Source organism: Miniopterus natalensis, chromosome 19, assembly GCF_054644295.1.
Source record: "Miniopterus natalensis isolate mMinNat1 chromosome 19, mMinNat1.hap1, whole genome shotgun sequence".
NCBI classification, from domain to species: domain Eukaryota; kingdom Metazoa; phylum Chordata; class Mammalia; order Chiroptera; family Miniopteridae; genus Miniopterus; species Miniopterus natalensis.
The window spans coordinates 19,024,189-19,048,840 of NC_142099.1; the positions used below are offsets into that span (position 1 = coordinate 19,024,189).

At 51.8% G+C, this 24,652-nt stretch overlaps 1 protein-coding gene across 3 annotated transcripts in view; it reads right to left on the reverse strand.

The window, feature by feature from the left end:
• Positions 1-1,538: 1,538 nt before the first annotated feature.
• Positions 1,539-24,652, reverse strand: part of SEC16B (SEC16 homolog B, endoplasmic reticulum export factor) — a 28,094-nt gene continuing 4,980 nt past the window's right edge. Inside the window, exons 6-25 of one of the 3 annotated variants that reach the window (XM_087828131.1) lie at positions 24,147-24,298; positions 23,741-23,802; positions 21,365-21,500; positions 20,742-20,972; positions 20,380-20,477; positions 18,356-18,437; positions 14,589-14,706; positions 13,309-13,420; positions 11,637-11,742; positions 9,903-10,043; positions 8,393-8,506; positions 7,518-7,590; positions 6,258-6,557; positions 5,336-5,403; positions 4,299-4,421; positions 4,029-4,127; positions 3,514-3,625; positions 3,313-3,392; positions 2,245-2,343; positions 1,539-1,607 (exon numbers count right to left, since the gene is read on the reverse strand). In XM_087828131.1, the coding sequence (XP_087684257.1) occupies positions 1,539-1,607; positions 2,245-2,343; positions 3,313-3,392; positions 3,514-3,625; positions 4,029-4,127; positions 4,299-4,421; positions 5,336-5,403; positions 6,258-6,557; positions 7,518-7,590; positions 8,393-8,506; positions 9,903-10,043; positions 11,637-11,742; positions 13,309-13,420; positions 14,589-14,706; positions 18,356-18,437; positions 20,380-20,477; positions 20,742-20,972; positions 21,365-21,500; positions 23,741-23,802; positions 24,147-24,298 (2,375 nt within the window). Of the gene's footprint in view, positions 1,608-2,244; positions 2,344-3,312; positions 3,393-3,513; positions 3,626-4,028; positions 4,128-4,272; positions 4,422-5,335; positions 5,404-6,257; positions 6,558-7,517; positions 7,591-8,392; positions 8,507-9,902; positions 10,044-11,636; positions 11,743-13,308; positions 13,421-14,588; positions 14,707-18,355; positions 18,438-20,379; positions 20,478-20,741; positions 20,973-21,364; positions 21,501-23,740; positions 23,803-24,146; positions 24,299-24,652 lie in introns of all 3 variants that reach the window. The other 2 variants (XM_016205019.2, XM_087828130.1) reach the window with 2 other exon arrangements.

The following is a 24,652-nucleotide window of genomic DNA, read 5'->3' on the forward strand; positions in this document are numbered from 1 at the left end:
ATGTTATAGGGGAGAAGCACAGGACAGTTACATGAACTTGGCCAAGGCTGGAAGGTGAACTGTGCACAGGATTCAAGTCTGGACAGCGTGACTCGGATGGAACTCACCCACGACTGCCCTAGTACCGCCACTGGGTGTCAGCGTAGCACCCGAGGAAGGAGCCGTCTTTTAAGGAAAGGGGAAGGGCATTCACCGAGGGCCTTCTAGATGCAAAACATTTATGCATGCATTTCCTAATGTAATCTGAGAGATGAATAGACTTTTTAGAAAACAGAATACACACCATGTAAATGATGAAGTGATTACTTGCATCAGAGGAGCTTTTGTTCATAATTCCTTAACTGAAAAAAATAATAACACTGGAGCAGACTTGGAAGTTAAGAGGATCAGTCCCTAGGTTCTTCGCTAACAAAGGGCTCCTTCCAGCTCTTCGCACCCATCACACAATGAAACCGTTATTAGAAGAGACTTCAGGGAGGAGACCACTCAGTGTGCCACAGACGAGCGTTTGCTATAAAATTATCTGGTTTAATCACTACCAGCATTAGAACTGCAGTACATTAGAGTACAAAACCTGTATGTACAATTACACATACCAAAAAAAAATGTTCTTTGTGAGGAGCAATTTTCAGCAAATCTCACAAACACTGACAGTCACCTCTATTGGGGGGTTGAAAGAAAAAAAATGGAAATTTCCAAGCTGTCTCCCTCCTCTCTCTGGCTCCAGTGACCCTCCAAACATCGATTTGCAAAGGCCTAAAACAGGGAGGGAGGGATTAACACTCATTCCTCCTCCCAGGGAAGGGCGAAATTCTAGAAAATGTTTTCCATCATTTATTAGACTGATGCTCCATCCATCTGCATCCTGAGGCTCCATAGTTACCATGACAATATGATGCCTACAGCAATCTAACTTGATAGCCAGATGTCAGAATGTGAAAAAATAGGACCGGCTAAGAAAGTGAGAGAAATATAATTAATCCGAACTACATAAAAATATGCACAAAACGAGGACCAACAGGGAAACTGCTGAAAGGCCACTGAAAGGGGAATTATGACAAGAGTAATGAAGTTTTAGTATAAAAACTTTTACTCAGTAGAGCCACGAATTGGTCCATAACTGAGGAAGGAGTCAGATGGGTCCAGGGTATTGCTCTGAGTGCCCCCGCATACTCTCCTGCTGCGGAGCCCAGCGGTGCCCGGTCCTCGCTGATTCCGTGGTGCATCCATAGTCCCTGCCTCGCCCGAGCACCTGAGGCCGTCATCCTCAGTGCTGCCGCCATGGCATCCTGCTCGCCTCCAGTCTGCTGTTATGCCCAGGTTTTCCACCTGATGAAGCGATGTCCATCGCGTGAAGCTCATCTCAAGAGACTGGACTGAGCCGCGTCCCGGGGGAGCCTGTCCCCGTGCCCAGGGGAGGCAATAGGCCAGCACAGCCCTCCTGGGGGCCCCAACGCAGCCAAGGGGCGGGGGATGAAGGAAGAAGAGCAGCGTGAGCCCTGTGCCCCAGGAGACCGCCTGGGATGGGCGGGCGGGCGTCACGGCTGGGTGGGATAGCGGCGCTGCGCGAGGCGGCTGGGCCGGCTCAGGCTAGTGGCCGCGGAGAGCTGGAAGAGAGGCGACACGGCCCTGGGTTAGCGCCCCAAGCACGACTCCTCCCAGGGCGGACTGGCTGCACCGAGCCAGGGCATCCTGAGAGTCTAGAACCGAGAGTCTACTCCGCTGCACTTGGCTTCCTGGTGTGATGTTCTGATTATTCACTTCCACCCAGTACCTCCGGCTTTTAAACAGAGCAAAAGAAATTCTACTTTATAAAGTGGGGAGAGCCACCAGCGTGCCCCAGGTCACCGAGGAACAGGGAGTTCAGCTTCTCTCAAGATCTGCAATAATCCCCTCCCCCCAGGACAGCATGACGGTGCAGGGACACCACTGATACCAACGCCGATTGTATCCCTCGAATCTCAAGACTTATAGAAGGTCAAGAGCAATACTGACACTTGCAACATTGATTGACCTCTTCTGTGTGCCAGGCCCTTCATGTACATATATGTCCCTATTGAATCCTTACAACCGCTCAGTGAGATAGGTACCACTAAGCCCATTTTACAGATTCAAAAACTGAGGCTTAGAAAGGTTAAGTCATCCCTCAAGAACTCATGCGTGATACATGGTAAACTAGGATTATAAACCCCGATCTCCTTAATCCAAACCAGTCCTAAGCCCTGTCCCTCAGAGCTCCCTTACCTGGGGGACCTGAGACGGGTTGTAGAGAGGAACAGCCCCTTTCAAGGTGGGTGGGGGAAGCAGGGCACCATGGTTGAAGTAGGGCTCCGAGGAAACACCCTGAGGCAGAAAATAAAATATCCTGTCACCACCTCCCAGATTCCAGAACACCAAGGGCTCCCTGAGGGTCAACTTTAGTCAAGAGACGCAGATGGGAAGGGTTTCTTAAGAGAACTCCAGGAATCTCGAGCAAACCAAGATGGTTCAAGTGGGCACAGCCAACCCTGACATAAGGGCAGCAATGCAGAGGCTCAGGCGTGGCTGTCCCTGGAGCACATGAGAAGAGAAACCCACTATAAGTTATAGTGACAGCGTCATAAAAAGTAATATCCTACTCCTTGAAAGGCCTAAAGTACTATAAGAATGCTCCAGTCAGGCTACAGAAATAAAAATGCTCTCCTGGCAATCAGCATGAAACCACGTCAGTGTGGAATATTCATGAAGAGTTTACCACAGCCCTTGCCAAGCGCGCTGCTGAGCTCTGGCTCCTACTGGGACACGGGAAGTTCTGTAGATTTCACCTAAGGAAGCACTTAGGGGCTAAATCGTGTCCCCCCACAAAACTTCCTATGTTGAAATCCAAATCCCAGTACTTCTGAATGTATTTGGATATAGGGTCTTTAAGGAGGTGATTAAGGCAAAACGAGGTCATTAGGGGGGGCCCTAACCCAGCATGACCGGTGTCCTTATGAGAAGAGGAAATTGGGACACAGACACTCACAGAGGGAAGACCATGTGAAGACTCGGGGAGAAGGTAGCCATCTACAAGCCAAGGAGAGAGGCCTCAGGAGAAACCAACCCGGCCCACACCTCAACCTCTGATTTCCAGCCTCCAGACAGTAAGGAAATAAATTTCCGTTGCTTTGTTTAAGCTGAGCGGCCTGTGACCCCTTGTTGTGGCAACCCCAGCAAACTCACAGAGAAGCTTCCCCCACATTCCCCACGAGTCGGGCCCCCACGCTGGAGGGTCAGTCCTCACACACACAGGCATGTGGTGTGACCCTGGGCTCCAGCCCACGGGCTGCTCACCTGGAGCCCAGACAAGCCTCCGTTCCCAGGGACCTCAGCGGTTCCTCCACTGGTCGCTGGTCCTGGGACTTCACCTCCACCTAGAAAGCAATGAGTCAGAGCTGCTTCCACTGCTCAGGACTGAGGAGGCCCCACTCCCAGAAGGTACCCTGGGGAGCACAGAGACCACCGATGGCCCAGAGGACATGAGGTTGGCTGTACCTGTGCCCATGGACAAGGTGCTGGCAGCTGGCAGAGGCTGGGGCTCTGGGAGAGGTGTCAGTGAGGGGCCTGAGCCAGTCTCGAGGGAAGCAGATGCTCTGGAGGCCTCCTGCTTCGTGGAGAAAGAAAGGCAGAGGTGGTGGTTACCAGGTCCACGTGGGCCTGCAGAGCCCACCACGGGGCTTGTATTCCTGCAGAGCCCACCACAGGGCCTCCACCCAGGGTGCTCTCCCCCAAACTCCAGCTCCTTTGTGCCACTCCCCTGCTCAACAAACCCAAGTTATCTCTGGCCCCCAAAGTGAAAATCCTTCATTCTAACTTTTAAGGTCTTCCATCATCCACTTTCCCCTCACAGGGCCAATTTATTTCCCACAGCTCTGTTGCTTCACAAAACCTCCATTTCATCCGGCCTGGGAGAGAGTCCAGCCTGGAGGAGAGCCCAAGACCAGCTCCGGGCCCTCGCCCTCAAAAGGGCCCCCAGGAGAGGGAGCTTCCTTGTCTTCCCCTCCAGTTACCTCTGAGTCCGGGCTGTCAGAGGAGTCTTCGTCTCCAGAGGGGGACGCACTGTGGGTGGGCTTCGAGCGAAACCAGCTGAACCAGCCAAAGCCTGAGCTCTGGCGGGGAAGAGGGAGTTTGATGGATTCTCTGGGTGCATCGGAGATTAGCCGCCCCAATGTGATGGTGGTGAGATGGGGGGCGGGGCACACCAAAGCCCAGATCACCCAGTCTGCTGGGAAGAGAAGGCCCAGGCCCCCCCACCCCGCGGGTCCCCTCCCATCTCCTACCTTTCCTCGCCGGGCAGCGTTCGGGGGAGACGTTTTATCTGTCTCGTCCGAGGACTCCTCCTCCTCCGTGGCTGACACGGTGGAGTTCTCGGAGATGTTTCGTGCTCTGGGAGTCAGTGGCACCTGGAGTTAAAGGAAACAAGAGCCGATACTTGCATCGCCCTCCACAGGTCACAAGGGCACCTGCAGGGGGCTGCGTCACCTGACCTGCTCACCGCATCGTGGGTGGTCTGACGGGACCCCCCTGGCTGATGGGGAAGCAGGCAGGGCTTGGCCACATGCAGGGATTTGCAGGAGGTCTCGGGGCAAGGCCAGAGCACAATGGCAGTCCTTATGCTTATATCCTCGAAAAAGGTATTGAAAGAAAATAACTAAAATGTTTGACTTGGGGGTGATGAGTGATATTTCATTCTTTATTTCTCAAGTTTCCTGTCATTAATAATGTACTACTTTTTCAGTTGGAAAAAGAAAAAATAAAGTGTAGAAGTTTTTAAGGCCCGTCGCCGGTCACTACTTGAGAAAGTTATGTGCTGTCCCCCTCCAGCCAGGCAAAGCTGGGGAGCATCTTAGATTTGGGACCAGTGCCGCCCACTGTGGGGGGAAGGGAGCCTTCACTCAACGCCAGGTAGAACGATTCAGTAAACAGGGACCTCACAGCCTCACGAGGAGAAAAGGCAGCTGCTGCAGACCCTTCTTGGAAGTAAAGGAAGGTAGAAATGAAAATAAAGGAACAGCCCGAGTCTCCCAGGACGGGGCCTGGCGTGGAGAGTGTTTGGTGCGAGAGGGAGAAGAACGTGTGAGAGGAGCAGGCCTGTGAGGCCAAACTACACAGGCCCTGCTGCCCCGCCCCCGGGGACACAGGCTGGTGGGACTGGGCGTCGGGACACAGCCTCCCTATCTCAGGACCTGGCGCAGGACGACACAAGAAGAAACCGGGTGCCCCAGGGAAGGGTGAGCTGGTGCTTGGGGCTTTGCACATGGCTAAGAAGCCAGATGGCTGGGAAAACCTGACGCACGGAGGGGCTTCCTCCTCTCACCTGCGGTTTGGAAGCCACCGTTTGACCATCAGGACGCTGGAAGGTTTCTTGAGATGCTGTGTTCTCTCCTGCGGCACAGAAAGAAACAAAAATTGTGGCTCATGGCTGTGCCTTTTCTGTCCGTCCTGAGGAAGGTAATGGGGACAGTCGGCTTCCCCAACCGCCAAGCTGCTGGAGCTCCCAGCCCCCAACCCCAAGCGAATCACAGTGAAGATGCAGTCCGCCTGCCGCCCTCTCAATTCCAGCTGCCCCAGGACACGCTGTCATCCCCCCTCCTCCCCCCCCCCGTCTCTATCCTGAATACCACAGTCAATCCTTAGGAATCCTGGAAGTCAGGGCCACATGGAGCTAGGACACAGGGGTCCTCCCGCCATTCCCTCGTGTGTGTGTCCCACACAGATAGGCCCTTATCTCAGGTCTAGGAGCTAATCTTCCTGGCTGCATCCAGCATGTCCCTGGTGACACTCAGCACTGCTCACCCACACTCAGCTCTGTTGTCCAAGGCCTGAGGGGCTAAGACACTTGGAACCAGGACAGGAGCACAGGCCTTTGCTGGCAGCGAGCTCTTAGCCCTTTGCAGGACTTGACCTTCACTGCAGCCCAGGGTGCAGATGGTACTTCCTTCCCTTCTCTCCCTGCAGCCTCTCTCCTAGAAACTGTGTGATCCCAGGGAGGACAGGGGGGCTGCTGTTGCTCTCGCTGTGCTTGTCCCAGTAGAGAGCTGAGTGGAAGGGAGAAAGCAATCTCCCCCAGATGTATGCAGAGCACCAGCACCAGAGCTGACACACAGTAGGTCCTCCGACATGTGCACACCCCCATTCAGGTCTTGACCAGTCCCACCATTGGTCCCTGCCTCTCACTCATCTGCCTCCTCCCCTTCAGATCTCAGAACCCCAGGTTGCCAACCCAGCACAGGTCTTACCAGGGGGCAGGTGTGTCTGCTGGGTCTCCTCCCAGGTCCTTCCTCCGGGAGCCTCTGTCACTGCCATGCTGCCACCAGTCCCTGGCAGACGGGTCTCAGGAACTGAGTAAAGAGGCACCGGGACCCCCGTCTGTCCCAAATCTCCTCCTGCTGGGTAGGAGCCTGGCTGGAGGGGAAAAGGCTGCTGTGGGCTGGGCCAAGCCGGGCCTACGGGTTCCACTGTCGGCCACAAGGCTGAGGGGTCCCCAGTGGCCTCTGAGTCACCATGACGTCCCGGAAGATCCTGGTACAAGGTGTTTTCTAAGGACACAGGGCAAAGAGAAAGAAGCGAGACCTGACATGTCGTATTTTGCTTCCCACATCCTCTCTGGAAAGCAGTCACAGGGACGGGCCCCTTGATGTGGCTCCCATGCATGTGATCACAAGAATGACACAGCAGCTGGGACACCGCTCACTGCTGATGACTTAGAGTTTGCAAAAGCATTTCCCTCACCACTTGTGTGATTTCTGAGCCTCAAACCAGTGCTGCAAGGACAGAAGTTACCATCTTATGTAATTATTGCCACACTTTGCTATATTTGGATAAACTTTCTTTTGATGGCTTTGCTCCTAAGGAATTGGGGTGTTGGCCCTGGAAGGGCCCTCAGTGGTATTCGTTCTTGCTCTGCCATTCTGCTGATGGGACCTGGGCACGACTGGCCCAAGGTCACGGGATTGGAGTGGGCTGACCCACCTGCTCAACTGGGTGATAGGAGACACAGCGGCTTCCTAGAGGAAACGGCCATTCAGGCACCCAGCCTGGCTCTCCTCCAGCCCTTCGCCTCCCCAGATTCTGTGACAGAGCAGCAAAGCCAAGAAACAGAAACCAAGACCTGCCCTCCCCTTCACCCATCCCCTTCACTCATCCCTGAAGGAAGAGCTAAGAGCGGGAAGTGGCCGGAACTCAAGAGAAGGGCCTCTGGCTCCACTATGGGGTATAATTTGGACAAAGGGCACAGAATTAATCGCGGGCAATAGTGTCTGCAGACCCGACACTCAGGGGCATCCTGAGTAGCAGGAGGTGTAGGAACCTACAAGTGTCAGGATGACTGTGGCCCCTGGAGCCGTGTGGAGAAGGTGCCTGGGCCATTGGGTCAGAGTGACCCGGGTCAGGAAGACGCTCCAGGAAGAGAGGGGCAAACATGCTTTCAGTGATGTCATCTCCTATAACCAGATCCCGAGAGTCAGCTACTTACACACAGGGCTCATCAGTTTGGGTACCTGTTGTTCCTCGGGCTCCCAAAATATCTGAGTGAGCAGAATGGGGGTCCTCAGTGCCTCCGGATGCCTTTTGCTATTTAAAATAAAGGAAAAGTCCTTTAAGCAACACAAAGAAAAACAAGGTCAGGGAATGATGGTCTAAAAATTAAGTCAAAAAGAAACCAGCGGGAGTGACAAGGTGAAGGACCCTCAGCTGAAAGCTGGGGGCAGGTGACGGTCAGGAGGGCAGGGTTGTAGCCTCAGCCCTTCTAGTCTCAGAGCTGGCAGGGCCCAGGGGCCCAGGAGACCAAGACCAGGACGGGGCAAGTGCAAGGAACTCACCACCCCAGCGCGTGCAGCACCCGGAGGGAGTGAGGGCTGTGCGGGCCTTTAGAAATCCACCCTGTCCTTTCTCAGAGGGAGCAGGAGAAAGAAGATGGAGAAAGCCCTGTTCCAATTATTGTCACAATTACTACCAGCAGCTTTTGCAATTGTCAGAACAAAAAGGAAAGGCCCCAAAGTCTTTTAAGCAAATGCCCTACATTACATGAAAGTGGCTGGCGCGGGTCCACTCTGATCCATTGTCCCTAACGGAGAGATGGGAGCCTTGATCGGCATAAAACATATTTCTGGAACCTCAGAGAGTGTGGCAGGAATGATTCTGAAAAGGGCCCCACGGCCTCACAAGCGAACACAGGAAAAGGTTTCGGCCCAGGAGGGAGGGAGCAGCGGAGGCTGAGTGCCACCCCTTCCCAGGGCCTCATGAGTGATGGGGGACCCCAGGGCCCTCCATGGGGTGGGACTTGCCAAGGTCAGTGCTGCATCCTCTGTGCCAAGGGGAGCTCAGAGGGAAGGAAAGGGCCCACACACTGACCCCCCCACATACACACACTCACCTCCAGCTCCTTGCGCAGCTTCCGCAGGCGCACGAGCCAGTCTGGCTCCAGGTCCCTCTCTCCCCGGCGTCTCTCCAACAGCAGAGGATCTGACAGCCTCAGTTTCTCTGCTAGCTGTGCCAGGTTTCCAGACGGGTGGGGCAGAACGTACCAGAGGGGAACAGGGGGAGAGAAGTAAGAGAAATGGAAAGAAAACGGGGAAAGATGCAGCAAGGGAAGAGACAGCACCTCAGCTCACTTGTAAATTAGATTATAGGGTGTAACCGAGAGAGAGCAAATCCAGCAGGTGTCTTCCCCAAACTGCAAAGTACATAAGCAATGAGCCCGTCTGGGTGTCAAATACTAAGTGAAAAGTGAGGAGAAACTGTTACGGGGCTTTATGTCCCTGCAAAGCCGTCTGCTCTGTACAGGTGCTTCTGAAATTTCCACGCTCATGCCCGGGCAGTGGCTCGGTTGGTTGGAGAATCGTCCCATCGCCCCACGTACCAAAAGGCCGTGGGTTCAATCCCCGGTCGGGGTGCGTACAGAAGGCAACCAATCAATACTTCTCTCTTACACTAATGTTTCTTTCTTTCTCTCTCTCTCTCAAAAAAAAATACACACACACACACACACACACACACACACACACACGTCTCCCCTCTGGTGTGGATTAAAAACACACACACAACTTCTGTGCTCATAGGACCACCTGAGACCTTGTTAAAATGCTAATTCTGATGCCAGAACCAGGCAGGGCCTGAGACTCTGCATTCCTAACAAACTCCCAGGGGATGCCCACGCTGCTGGGCCGGGGACTGCTTTGCACTGCAAGACTCTATCCCATTATGAAGTTTCAAACTCTCCTCCTGCATCCTGGGTCCCTGAGCTCACCACCACCACCATCCCATCGGCAGAAATCGCAGAGGAAGGAACTCAGCACCACGGATTTCACCAGTTACGGACCCTAACACTCGGGCCTCGTCGAAAGCAAAGACTGACGGTAGGCTGCCTTTTTACTCCCCGGCTAATGTATTTTTCTTCAATTAACTGGAACAACCATTTGCCTGATTGTTTTCTTCCCCAGGAACTAAAAGTTGCTATGTTTTGTTTTCTTAACTGTACCCTACATGTGATAAAGTATTCCATGCATTTAAAAGCATTTTAATAAGAGGCATTTCCTGTTTTAATCACTAAAATATATTCTCTAAGCCCAGCTTTTATAATTAGAATGTTTCGCCTTCGCGTGTAGTCTGTACCAGAGCAGCAGATGCAAGAACGAATGTCTTGCTTTGCATACACCCGGTTCCCAGTGCCCCTGTCCCACGCCCCCCAGCCACAGCATCCTTCTTTGCAGTGTCGGGCCTCGGCTTATCACGTCTGGGCATGCATGCATGGTCAAAGGCAGCCACGGGCTCCTACTTTACAGCAGGCTCAAAGAAGATGAAAGGCGGAGTCTGAGCTGCTTTGCAATCGCTTGCTCTGAACGCTGAAGATAAAACAGCTGCAGAGAAGCCTTGGAGAAGCCCACCTGGATGAGTTCCACCAACAGCACAGGGTGGCTGCTCTCTCCCTGGCTAAGGAGGGCCGTGCCGATGGCTTCACAGTAATGCAGGGCCTGGGACACAAGGCCGTAATCCGCCAGCCGGGAAGCATAAAGGAGTTTATACACCTGCAAAGAGGAACAGGGCCAATGACTCCTCCACCCAGGCAGAGAAAGGAAGAGAAAAATGTACGTAAGGCTTCTTGGAAGTCAGCTGACTGCCAGCTTCCTCTGACTCTGGCATCTGAATGTGAAAGAGGGCCCTGTGCCATCGGGGGCATTCTATCTGTGCACGGGCCCAAGTCCAAACACAGCCTGCAGCCCCTAGAGAAGGGGATGGAAGTCACATCCACTCAGTCTCCCTAGGCTCTGGTCACCATGGAAATGCAGCCCACATCCCTAGAGGGCCTATTGTACGTGGGGCACCAGACCAGGCACCAGGGGGACACATAAAAGAAGATGGCTCTGGTGCAGGGGCTAAAAGCCCCAGGGAGAGTACAGACAAACATGGGTAAGCATTCACAGAAGCAGGCAGGACAGGGCGAGAGGGAGCACGAAGGGCGTGGGACTCGGACAGACCCAAGTTCAAACCCAGCTCCATGCAGGGCGTGGAACCCTGGCTAGCGACCCCACCTCTCTGAGCCTCAGCTTCCTCACTATAAGATGGGGCAACAGTGCTACCTACCCGTTGGTTGTTGTAAAGATTAAACAAGATAATCCATCTGAAGTACTTAGAACAAATGACATGCAAGAGATGTGAGCCGATAGCTCTGAACCTCAGTTTCCTCTTCTGTGAAAGAGGCGTCATCAAGCCCACCTCATGGGATTGGAAATGCTACTCCAGGGGCACAATAGCCCAGGGCCAGGCAAGGAGAGCACACTCACCAAAACCAGCTCATCTCGTTACTATCAGCCCGGAGATGAGGAGAGGTGGCTGGTTCAAGATGGGGGGGGGGAGAGAGAGAGAGAGACTGACTAAAGGCCTGCACCCCAAGGAGCCGGTCAGGTGAGTCTAGGGTTGTTTTCCCGTGTACAGTAATTCATTCATTTTCCAGGTTTTGTCTGTTTTGTGTTGTGGGGGGAGGGGGGTGTATGTGTGTATGTTTGTGCATGAGTGTCACTGCGGCTGTGTCACTCCAGCAAGCACTGAAGGAGTCTTTTATGAATTGAAAGTGACAACAGGGCGTCAAGCAGAGAAGTCGAGAAGAGAGTTAGAACCTGTGAAGGACAAGGCCACCCACTCAGCTGAAGCCCTGGGAGAAGAAAGAAGGGTGGGGGCCAAGGACTGAGCAGGGAGGAATGTCCAGAGTTAGAGCACTGAGGAGTCCAGGAGAGGCCAGAGAAGCGGGTCAGCAGAAGAGGGAGCTGGGTAAGCAGCTGGCTGGGTGGGGCCTCACGCCCACCCCCCGCGGGGTGGCTGTGGGGCTCAGGACAAGGGAAAGAGGGAGCTGCACAGCCAGGACCCCAGGCAGGGTTTTCATCTGTCAGGAGTCAGGCAGGAGCCTCCAGCAGAGGCCACTGCAGCGTTTTGCTTTCGTGTCTTAAAATGCAGGTGTTAGGGGGACCTAGAAAGAAATCCTAACCCTTCCGATGCTCACACTAATGAGGAAAAGTTGGCAGGTGACTTAACCCAGCTAGTACGTGCCAAAGAGCAGAGCTGAAAGTCCAGCTGCCCGCAGCCACTGACACAGCTCAGGTGCTGGCCTCGGATGGGGCAGTTACCTGGAAAGAAGGGATGAAGGGCTGGGGGCGGCCCAGCATCTGACAGTACTCGAAGATTTCCGTCCTCTGGATAGCCTCAGTGGTTGCAAATTTCAAAAACTCTTGACTAAAACCAGGGAATAACAATAAAAGAGATTGAGGTGGGGGCGTAGGAGGAATTTCAATCCTAGTAGACAGTCAACACCAGCTGCACCCATCCATGGCAGAGTTTCTGTCCTGGAGAGGACTGAGATCTGGGCGTCCAGAGTGAAGGCTTCTCCTCTGCTCCACCTCTGTTCCATGGGAAGGAACAGAGCACAGCCCTGCACCAGCCCTCGGGAAGGGGGCAGAGTGCAGACTGCGGGAGGGGGTCCCCTGCTCTCTTTGCTGGAGGGTCCTTAAGGCAGGATGCTCTCCCTCCCAGCTGGGCTGGGCACTGGGCCCTCCTCTGAACTGAAACATGCTGAGAGCTCACCTGAGTCCCCTGAAAGCCTAGGACGTGCACCTGTCACAGGCCACTCCCAGCCTGAGCCATGTGACACTCCAGGAGCACTGAGCAGAGCCACATGGCAGGGAATGGGGAGGACTGCTGAGCCAAAACCCAATGAGGTCCCTATGCTGGATGCTCACTCAGCCAGTGAGGAAGCAGACTGGGCGACTGTGACCTGAAAGGCCATCAGAGTCCCTCAAGCCCCAAATCTCTCCCTCGGCAGCTTGCCACAGTCTCCAGGGCCATCCCTGGGGTTATGACTCTATCTCCAGACATTTCCTCAGAGCAGGGAGACCTATTCACCTGCACACTCTTATTGTCACATTTGGCACAGACAGAGTTCTCCAACAAGCTAACCACGTGCTATCAGACACCAGGGCCCTGAGAGAACAGGCAATGGGACGTGTTTCTACAGTTGTAGGCAGTTTGGTGCAGCATAAGTCCAACTTGACCCCACACCAGCTGTGCTATCTTAAACAAGTGGCTTACCCTCTCTGTGCCTTGGTTTCCCTCCTGTATAAAGTGAAGATGAAGAATAACAGTTTCTTCATAGGGTCAATTTGTCATGATGGAAGGAAATAGTGCAGATAAAATGACTGGCACAACGTAAGAGCTCAGGAAATCTTAATTATTACAGGGACAGGGAAGAAGAGGTCCAGAACAGGGAGGACCGCTAGAGAGCAAACTGGTCTCTTTGTCCATTTATTCACTGTCTAGGGGCTTATTAAAGTCCTCCTGTGCGAAAAGCCTAATGTTACAGCCAACGGAGAACAAGTGAAAAGTGGAACTTTGAGTAGTTTGTGCACCAAGTCAGTGTGGGGGTGCAGGAGCTAAGCAAAAACTTCTTCCACTTTCCAGTTTTCCCAGGGCTGCCTGACGCAGATCCTCAAGGCGCTCACGCTGACATTTTCTAAGAGACTGCCCCTGGCCGTGGAGCCAGGGCGCCACCGAGTGGCCACAAGTGGACAATCCAACCCAAGGGCGCCAGTTCCTACCAAGGACCCGCTCTGGTGCTGTCATCCGGCACCCGCTGGGCATCTCCTTGCCTAGGCCCCTGCAGAAAGCAACCCCAGAGGAGGGAGCCAGGGGTAGCTGAAATTCACATAAGAAGATGGAAAATGGAGCCATGCAACCCAGCAAGGGTTAAATCAATCCCCCCAGAAAGCACCCTTCCCCTTTCCGTTGCCCCAGAAGATCGCATACCTGTGGCTGCTGCCCAGCAGGGCCAGGCGGTCTGTCTTCACCGTGTAGTAGCCGAAGGACACGTGAGCCATGAGGTAGCAGAAGTGAGCTGCCTCCACCAGCCCCTTCCCAGCTGCAGGAGGACAAGCCCCGGTCATGGCCACGCCCACGTGGGGACCCGTCCATGGGTGGGATGGGAGACAGGTGAAGAGTGGGCTCGTGGGTCAGGGGGAGAAGGCTCACAGGCCCCAAACCCCACTCAGGCTCTCTCCCACCACATTTCTGGCTTCAGACATTACATTTCAATTGGCTTCAGCCAGAATGCAGCACTATTTCATGTCCTCCCTAAAGGACTTTTTATTAGGGATTTTCTGAGCATTTTAGTCCTTGCTGAGGGTGAGAAGTGAGTGGACATGCCTACACCTGAGCTAAGAAGTGGACCACTGGGAGAAACAGTTTTTAAACCAGGCTTCCTGGGGCACTAATGCGCCCCCTGCTAAAATCAAGCAATAGAAGGCTTTTCCCAGTGCTCAAAAAAAAACACACATTAATTACCAAACTGTTCCCAGGTTTAAAATGTTCTCTCATACATTTTCCTTTACCTCAAGATTGAGTTAATTCAAGTAGGTGAAGTACCCAGTGCGGCACCCGGCACTCAAGGAGGGCTCGATATACATCAGTTTCCCTCTGTACCTGGCAGCGGAGTGACCTGCCATCTGCCTTGGCACAACCTTACCCAGAGCTATTTTACGTTTAACAGAGCAATGTTTCACGGCGCTCTGCAAAGAGAACCATGATTTCTCCATGCTCTGCCCCTTGACCAAGTCTGAGAGCCACTGATCCGAAACGTTCAATAGCCCTTAAGTGTTTATAAGGCCACGCTCACAGAGGGAGAACAGAAATAAAGGCTCCACAGTTACACCAGGCAGTTCAGGCAAAAACAGAACTTCCTGTCTGGTTGAGCTGGGTCACCGAGGGACCAACGGCAGCAGGAGGCATCGTGCCCCATGTCCTAACTCATCTTAAGGGGAGTCTGACCAGAGACGGGGGCCCCCTGCTGAGAGGGGCCTCCTACAGCAGCAGAGCCCCGGTCTCGCTGCAGAAATTCTGGCAAACAGAGAGGCAAGAAGGACACTCCTTTCCCTGGAGTTTCTGTCCCCAAAACACTGAGGCTCCTGGGTCAAAGGCAAGTCAGAAGTATAGACAGGGGCCCTGTACAGAACCTGAGAACCTACGCACAGGGGGTGCTGGGCCTGGGGCTACCCTGGAGGAGAAGAAGAGGACATGCTGGCTCTGCTTACCCAGCGTGTCCCCCATGGTGACGATCGTGCGCTGGTGCAGCTCCGTGTCCCCACCCTGATTCGACAGAATCACAGCCAAGTGAGGCCTCCAGTCTCCCCACTGCTTGTCTCCACAACACTGAAAAGCAGCAGAAAAAGGTGCAGATTTACTGAATAACGTAGCGGCAGCCGGAACGGAGGTAAAGAAGGTCGGTGTCTATTTCCCGGTTTGGAGGGGTTCAGGGAGCGCCCACGATGCTGCCTGCGAGGCTGCCTCACTGATTTCCAGCTCTCTTTTTAAAAAGCAAAACCCCTAGGATGACGGAAAGGCAGGCACATAGATACATGCACATGCACACATACATACACACACACATACATAGGAATAAAATAAATGAAACGACACTATCAGTCACTAATTTTCAAATTTCTTCCTGGTGCTCCCAATCCCAATAGCTAGGGACAAAATAAAAATAAAACCCTGACATTTCAGTGGGAGAAGGAAGGTCAAACATCCTGGGCTCACGAGGGAAGAGTCCACATTAGCCTGTTAGAAGTCAGAGGAACGCTGGGCTCCTTAACACCTTACAAATGGCTAATGTCTGGTTTTACAAAGCCCTCTCACATACATCACCTTGTTTAATCTTCACAACAGCCCTATGAAACCTAATTCTGTCTCCACTTGGAGAATGAAAACCCCAAGCCAAGTGGCCCAGCGAGCGCTCAAGCCCATTCGTCCCCAGCCGAGGGCTAGGCCCCCTTCTCTCTGGTGACAGTGCAGGGGCAGAAGGTCTCCACCAGGGGGCACTAGAGTATAAACAAAGACGTGGAAGTAGGGAGAGCCTGACAAACGGCGCTTTTCCTACCCCTAGGGCCACCCCTCTCCTGAAGGAAGGGGGGTTTCAGCGCAGGAAACAGCAATAAAGAAACAACATAATGCCACAGAAATAACACGGGCCCTGATTCAACTGGAGCCCTGCCTCTTACTAGCTGTGTGATCTTGAGCCTGGCTCAAGATTTCTACCTAAGAGGGTTATTGTTGATAATAAAATAAGATAGGTAAAGCTTATAGCATAGTGCTCTACGCTTGGTTTGCGCTTTATAAGTTACATGTAGGTGTAAACATACACCCACAGCAAAGAAAAGAGGTGATCTGCAGACCAGTCTATCTTACAATTGTTACACAGAGTGGGGAGAGCAGGAGATCGGCAGTAATCGTTAAAATGTGGGGGTCAAAACAATTCATAATTACTTGGTCTTTGTAATTATCCCAAGGAACAAAAGATGCTTTATCCGACTCCACTTTATAGTGTGCCTCTGTTTACCTGGGCAGTGCAGTGGGAATGAGAATGATGACAGTAAGAAGTCACAGTCCTAAGGGCAGCCCTCACCTCTTGCACTCTGACCAAGAGCCACACGCTGTGCTAAGCGTTTCTCCTGGGAACAACCACATGCTTTGGGTACTACTGTTAACCCCATCTTAACATCTGAGCCAGGCTCTTTCTGACTGGAACTAAAGAGACCCGCAAAAGAAATGCCCTTGCTAAAAATAACAAAAACAAAGTCGCTCTTCTGTCTCCTCCTCAAGTGATTTTTAAAAGTCACTGTAAAGCAGATCTATGGAGAAAGGGAGACAGAGACAGAGAAACAGACAGGGAGAGAGAGACAGAGCGAGCTCGCAAAGTTATTAACTAACTTCAACAAGCCAAGCCTGGTGGTTGATGTGTTCAGGTATTCTCTCGCTTTTAATTTTCACAGTAACTCTATTGGTTAGGCATCAAAATGCCCACAAACAGGAGAAACTGAGGCTCTCAGATTAGGAGCAAGGCCGAGTTCACACGGCAGTGGTAAGGGGCAGAGTCTAGGTTAGATGTGGAGTAGAGGCCCATGTCTGTGTCCTCCCAGGGCCCTGCTTTTTTTCCACTACACTGCTCGTCACAAGTAATTCAAGTCTAGCTTTTACCGGATGCTCTGACACTGGAAACTCTCGAACATTAAGATCACATACAGCACCAACACATCACCTCTGACTCCTCAGTTTTCTCACCTAAAAGTAGGGGCATGAGGCTAGTTCTAGCATGGCTGTGAGACCCAAGGGGCCACACGCTCACTGCGTCATTGCCTGCGCTTTATGACATGACCCACTCTCACGCGGCAGAGCACAGACATTCAGCTGAACTGTGAGGCATCCTCTGCGTTCCAGTGTGACCAGCTGGTTGGACACTGGGGCATAACAGTCATTATTTCCCTTTTCTTTTTGTGGAGTTCTGTATAAGCAATAAAAAAAAAAAAAAAGCAAAAAAGCAAAAGTGTGAGGTCCATTTTCATAAAAGCTAGGTGTCAGCAGAAACCCAAACCTCAAAATACAAGAAGAGGCTGCCAAAGGCAATGGGGAGTGAACAGAGGCTCATTCAGGAGGAAGCAGAGGGGACACCATGGGGAGAGGACCCCAGGCCACCTCTGCTGGCTCAGGAGCAGCAACAGCCACACAGACGTTCAGAGGAAACGCCAGGAGATGCGGGAAACGCCAGCCGGCCCGGGAAACAGCCCTGGTCCCCCCAGCACAAAGCCCCCGCCAGGAACTGGGCCAGGGAAGACTCGCCTCCCGCAAAGGAACGAGCACAGGGTCGGCGCTAATATGCCACAGAGACAAAGGGGGAGAAGTAGCATAAAAGCCAATGGAAGGTAGAAAGAAAAGTGTTATCGTAAAACAAAGAACTGTCACCAAATATTTTCTCATGAATTTAAGTAAAATAACGTAATGAGACAACTTCTGTGAAGCAAGGGCCTAAAGCTAAGTTCTAAGTGCTCAGGAAAGAGATGGTGGAGACAGGAGATAAATGTGACCTGCAGAGCTCAGGGAGGAAGGGGGGGGATCAAAGAAATAAGGACAGACATGAAAAGAGCATAAAAGCTAACAGACACTGATGGAAACACAGTCAGGGAAAGTTCAAGGTGGAAAGTAGAAAAGCAAAAAACAAAATAAATAAAACTAATTTTAAAGTTATTTTAATTGAAGAGAAAATTATGCGTGTGTGTGTATATATATATATATATATATTTCATATATATCTATGAAATGTGTATAGGGTTCCTGAAAAGAAAGCCAAATAATGGAACGAAACAGACACCAAAGGATATAATTGAAGAAAACTTTTCTGAACTGTAAGATATGAATACACGCATTAAAAGAGCAAGAAACAACTGGCCCAGATCATCAACCAAGATGCACCCTCGTCACTGGACTTCAAAGATAAGGAAGGAACACCTGAAGCAAAAAGACCAAGCCTCTCAGAATGGGAAAACCACCCAGCTGGCCTCAGGCGCCTCCAGAGCCAGGATCCAACCCTAGACAATGGGTAAAATCTCATACGTCCAGCTTTGGAGGGTCCGGGTGCAGTGGAGGGGAAGGGGAGCAGCCTGTGGAAGACTGGGGAGCAGTCTCGGGTTCTCCTGTGACTCACAGCAAAGCAGGCAGCTGTGCAACTGTGGACGGGCGAGGCCTTTGCAATCAGACAGACCTGGGTCCACCCTGACCCCACTACTCACTAGCTCTGTGATTGTGGCTCATGCTACACCTCTGCACCTTAAGTTTTCACATCTGCAAAACAGGGACAGTAATTCCTACCTCTGTGCATTAAATGCAATAATATGCACCATCAAAGTGCTTAGCACAAGGTAGGTGATTAACAATTATTTTGATTTTTAATCTTCAAAGCCATCCCCTGGTTCCAGAGCTGTCCCCACCCCCTAAACCCTTAGGATGCTGGGGTGTCGAAGTTCTGTACCGTGGCTGCTTGCGGGATCCTCCCCGACATGAGCTGGAAGAGGGTCTGCAGCGGGTCGTTGGACACCAGGGTGCTGGTGAAGCTGCGGAGAGAGTGACGGTCAGTGGGACCCAGCCAAGACAGCCTCCAGCCCATTGCCCGGGAGGCACAGGCCTCGTCTATACTTATATCGGATTTTAGCAGCTTCTTTTGGAACAAGAGTTTCTCTTTGCTTTTTTTTTTTGTCACACCCACTTTTTGGGGGGGCAGAGTCTTCACTCCACCACACACCCCAGGTAGATCTCATTGTTGGGGAGATTTTCTGCACTCTGGCACGGGCACATTAACTCTTGAGTAACTGTTTCTGTAGGCCTTCCTCCATCACAGAGGTGACCTGCCAACATGTCAAAGGGCCCTGGAGAGCCCCAGCAGTTAACCCGAACCTCTTCCCTGTGGGGCCCTCCTTTCCAGCCCCTCTCAACTCCTAGTCCCCCGCAGCAGCCCTTCCCCACCAAGCCCACAGCTCTCAGCGTCGGTTTCTGGCTCACCGCTAGCCTGGGACTGTAGTGCTTTTACAAAGCACTAAAGAGCCATTTTCAGTAACCAAAGAGGCACAGAACAGAGACCAGCCATGGTCCTGATGACAAACCAAGGGATCTGCTTAATGGGGATGTAATAAGCTCTATAGCTGATCTGAGATTTAAGCGCACTCAGAAGGAGGCATTCTTCACAATTCACGGGGCACCATAGAAAATCAACGGCCCACAGCAAAACTCCGTAGGCCAGAGGCGTGCTACAATGTGGGGTGGTGGCCACCAGTTTCCCAAACCCAAAGGAGAAGCATCCCTCGGGTCACCGTCTGCGATTTAACAGTGCCCTTGTCTCGCAGGCCCAGAGCACGTGTCTTAACAAAGCTTTGGGGCTCTCGTCATTCCAGTCCCTGAACAGAACGGGGTGCACAGTGGGGGTACCAGGCCCCGGGAAGCTGAGGGTTAGTTAGAGTAATAAAATGACTCCACAGAGGCCATCGTGCAGAACAGGCGCCCGGGAGGGGTGACAGCATTAGCCACAGATTGAACTCAGGGCGTTCGTCTTCTAAGCCAACTCTGCTCAACAGGACGCACGGTGGACTTAAACGCGAGGGAAGCTGAGGGCAGCCTCGCAGCTTGCACCAACACGGGAAGGTGAGCGTGGCGAGGTAACACCCTTCTCACTGTCCCACCCAAGCCTGCTTCTCCCGGGAGGGGCCCCCGCCCTGTCCTGTCCCTGCGCCATGGATGCTAACTAGAGCCTAGGGGACTTACTCAGAAACCCTTCCCCGGCTCCCTCCACACCTCCACCTCCAGCGGATCCTGAGTCTCTTCTGTTTCACCCACCTCATTCCACACACCTGGCTGTGTGCTCACACCTCCATTCCCATCTGGCCTGGTTTGGGCCTCTGTCCCGGTCCACCTGGCCCCCAGATCTTGGTGTGCCGATGTGACTTCTAACTAAACGTAGCCCTGCAATCTCGTCACCTCCCACTGCCCTAGATGAAGACTCCCAGATCCAATTCCCAGTCCCATAAACCCCCTTTCCTGCCACAGCTCACGACCCTGCTGCCCCCTACCCCCACCTTCTTGTCAGCACCCCGTGTCTCCACTGCAAGACTAAGCAGTAGCTGTGTACTAGCTGAGGCCCTGAGGCCCTGACAGCTAACCTCACGTGATCGTTCCTATTTCCTCACTGATGGAACCATCCAGAACAGCCCCTCCCAAAGAGAGGTTTTCACCGCAATGTAAAAACCCACTTATCTTTTGGAAATCCTGACTCTGGGGAATACTACTAAAATGTTTTAAGCAGCTTCGCATGTATAAAGAATGTGTGTGTGTGTCCAGATTATAAGAATCTGGAAAAATGCTACATCCAGCTCAGAAAAGAGAAACTGGAAAGATGCTTGGAGTGCGGGGCTTCTCGATGCATCTTGCATTTCTCCCACTGCCAGCCCCACATCTGGTGGGGGGCCTCTCTGCTGCGGTGGTCTCCACTGCAAGTCCCCAGCTCACCCACTCATGACCCAGTTATAGGTCCTTGCATCCATCTTGCTGGACAGGAACAAAGCGTGGCCCCACAAATGGTTCTTCATGGCCCACTCCAAGGCTTCCTGAAAGCAAACCACCACATTCAGTGTTGCTCACCCACCTTCCTCTAGCAACAGGAGCACATCACTATGCTTGGATTCCAGCGCCCCCCTAAGCACTAGAGGCGGGCACGTATTTCTAAGTTGTCCCTTTCTCCAGCTTCCACTTTGTCAAAATCCAAATGCAATAAAATGAGTGTGTATTCCTCACCTAACTGGGGGACCGCTGAGCGGTGGGGACAGGCAGTGGTTACTTTTCTAAAACAAGCCTGAGGGGGGCGCACTTGCCTTCTTCCTCCCGTAGTAGAGCAGTTTAGTGAATTTCTCCACGATCTGCGCGGGCGTCTCCACGCTGGGGGGCACCTCCCCGGTGAGCAGGTTCCGGGTCCCTGAGCTGAGCACGGGCCAGTCGTCATCGGTCAGGTTGATGAGGTTGGCCACAGGCGGCTGCTGCTTGTACTTCTCCAGCTTCTTGCAGTCCTGCATCAGCAGCTCTGCGATGTCAGAGCCCACCATGGACTGCAAGGCAAAGGGAGTCATCCTGAGGGGGACAGAATCCTCTTCATCCTCAAGGGGGTGGCCCAGGCTGAAGAAGGAGGCGCAGGAGGATTACTGCATCTCACACCTCGGGTGCCACAGAAGTTACCAGAAATACGCACACGCTCAGAGGCGTATTATCTGGCTGGTGCAGTAACCCAACAGCTTCACAATAACCCAGGCCAGTGGAGAAGGGCAGGGGGAAGGTCAGTATTGGCCAGTTGGCATTGACATCTGAGCAATCTGGGGGGCCACGTGTTGCTTCATTACTATTACTTTATAATTCTGCCATAAGCCGAATCTTACTTACCCCAGGAAGGCTTACATTTCAAACCAGCCTGCTCCTGCCCACCCAGCAGAGAGGTAATACTCACCCCATTCTGCCGGCAAAGGAGAACCAACAGTTGCCACAGTAGAGCTGAGTCTCTGCTGCCTGGCAGCTCGGATTTGCGGCTCTGAGCTGCTTTCTGCTGGCAAAATGTCATGATGTCCACCTTGTGGACGTCTTCCCTATGGAGAGATTTCAGGGAACAAAGGGTGAGCCGGCAGACTCTTCCCCGCGCAGGATCCCGAGCTCCTCCCACAGTGTGAGGGCTCTGCTGGGCTGGGACTGAGATGAAGCCCAACAACCCAGGCCCAGGACAGGGGTAATGAGTCTGTAACTATAGGATAGTTGTTTCCTTGGGGAATAGGAAGGGACTTCAGAAAGTCTCCCATACACTCTCTCCATTTTACAGATGAAGAGACTGAGGCCCTGAGACCTGAAATGACTACCTAGGGTAACAGGTAGTCAAGAGCACAGACACTGGAGTCAGGCAATCCTGGGTTTAAATCTAGTTGCAACATCTCCGTTTACATACTTTCTTATCTCCTCTGAGCCTCCTTTTTTTCCCCTAAGATAGAAATAATTTTTTAAATCTACCTCCATACAAAAAAGAAACTAGCAAATTATATAGCATATATTAAGTGCTCAGTAAACAGGCAGTATTATTTGCTTAAGACCACTCAATAAAATCAACACCCAGTTGGGACCAGTACCCTAGTGTCCAAATACCCAACTCGGTACTCTACACAAATCTGTATACCTGAGTGTTAGAGATAGATACAGTCATTTTTACTTGAAGGAACTGTCAAAATACTAGATGGAGATTTTCTTGCAGGAGGAGATTCAAGATAAGAATACATTTATATAGTGATGTTCCTATTTAAAGGGCTTCCAATGCTCACTAATCATCAGAGACGCAAATTAAAACCACAATAAGGCATCACTTCAGAATGGCTGCCATCAACAAATCAACAAACGATCTGTGCTGGCGGGGGTGTGGAGAAAGGGGAACCCTGGTACACTGCTGGTGGGAATGCAGACTGGGGCAGCCACTATGGAAAACAGTATGGAGGTTCCTCAAAAAATTAAAAATGGAGCTGCCTTTTGACCCAGTGATTCCACTCCTAGGAATGTATCCTAAGAATCCTGAAACACTAATCAGAAAGAATACATGCACCCCTATGTTCGTAGCAGCACAGTTTCCAATAGCTAAGATCTAGAAACAGCCCAAGTGCCCATCAGTAGATGAGTGGATAAAAAAGCTGTGGGACATTCACACCATGGAATACTATGCAGCTGTAAAGAGGAAGGATCTCACACCATTTGGGACACTATGAATGGACCTGGAGAAGATTATGCTAAGCGAAATAAGCCAGGCAGAGAAAGACAAACATCACACGATCTTACTTATATGTGGAATCTAAAGAACTTAATAAATTCATGAACAGAATAGATTCTGTGACATGGAAGCACGGATCAGACTGACAAATCTCAGAGGGAACGGGGGGGAGGGGTAGAGATTAACCAAAGAATTTATATGCATATATGCATAACCCAAGGAAACGGACAATGGTGTGGTGAGGGACTGAGGAGGGGGCTGGAAGGAGTGGAAGGGGTCAATGGGGAGAAAAAGGGACATCTGTAATATTTTGAACAATAAAAAAATGTGTAAAAAATAAAATAAAATAAAATGCATTGGTTTCATGTTAAAAAATAATAATAATAAACTAAATAAAGGGCTTCCACGTGCATCAATCTCACTTGCATCTCACAGCCACTTCCTGGAGTAGGCACAGCAAGTGTCACATCATTTCGTAAAGGGAAAGCTAAGCCTAGAGAGGGTTAAGTGACCTGTCTGCCACGGTATCTCTAGTTAGTAGGATGCCTGGGGCTGGGACCAGGCCCTCTGACTCCAGCCAGGACTCTCACAACAAAAGGCACCATGCAAATTTATCAGAAGGGACCAGGCGTTTAAAGGCAGTTCCAGCTCAGTCCTGTAGAGGGCAGACTTGCACGCCGTCCAGCAGCTCCCGCTGACCATGGTCCCTCTCCAGAAGAGGGCCTTTCCCACTATGACCCACTTGTCTGTGACTTGCCGGGCGGTACTGCACTTCCCCACGAATGTCTACTAAGTACACGGAATGCTAAGACCTCCTACCGTGTCGCCTCCGCAAAATGGAACTGATTTCAGATTTTTAAACCTTCATGTTAATTTCTCTTTCTGCCCTTCACCTATTGGATCGCTTGTCAAAAAGGTGCAGGCCACGTTTGGCTCTGTCTGTGAGCATAGAAAACTCTATTCCAATGGAGGTGGACATTTTGTTTCAAAGAAGCCAAGAACAAATCCCCCCCAAAATCCTATTCTGGGCAGAAAGACTCTGCAGGTTTCAGAAGCCCTTACTCAGGTGTTCACAGGGTAACGTACCTGATCAGGGGCCCTGAGAAAGTCCTCATCGCTTCTTGTTCCTCACAATCGTTAAGTATAACCTGGAACAAAAATTAGATTTGTTCTTCAAGACAACGCCCCCCCAATGCCCAGCATCAGAACCCGAGGCCGTGGTCCCAAAGTGCAGCTCAATGCCTCATGGGGAAAGCAGAACAAAAGTGAGTTCTCCGGTGGCTGACACTGAGCTAGTAACATCTCAGAGAAAACATAAGTCTAGCATCACTTCTTTCAGAGAAGAGCCCCAGCCATTCCTGTACCCAACCCAACCCATGGGGGTGCATGGCCTAGTTCCCCACAAGTGCCCCCCTCCCATTCCTGGAGATGCTCAGGCTTAGACAAAGGGGAGCAGGGCACTGACATTTCGCAGAAAGAGATCCTTGTTTACCTCCATGCTGTGCAGTTCAACAAGGGCCGTTTGCCCATCACTGGGAGAGCTGGGACACACACACACCAACTGCCCTCCTGGCCCAAAACTCACAGGCATGTGGGGGACATAGAACTTCATGGGTTCCTTGGGACCAGCTGCAGAGACATCCTCTGACCAACAGACACAGGTAGACACTGTTAGCATGGCTGCCACTGCTTTTCTTTACTTAGAAATATGCCACAAACAAACACGTTTCTGTTCAAATTCCACCTGGGACCAAGATGAGATTCTGGGTGGCCTACAGAAGTAGAAGCAGATTAAATGCCCTGAGACTATGTCACAATATAAGGCAAGGATTTGATGGTTGGTCCAAATGGTAACAATGCATGAGGCCCAGACTCGTGGCAATGGTGACAGGCCAGGACTCTTGACAAGTCAGCCACATCCAAACAAAGCAGTTGTGCTTTGTGGCCTGCCTTTGCTTTGCCAAATTGACTCCAGTCCTCCCTTCACCCACTACTTAA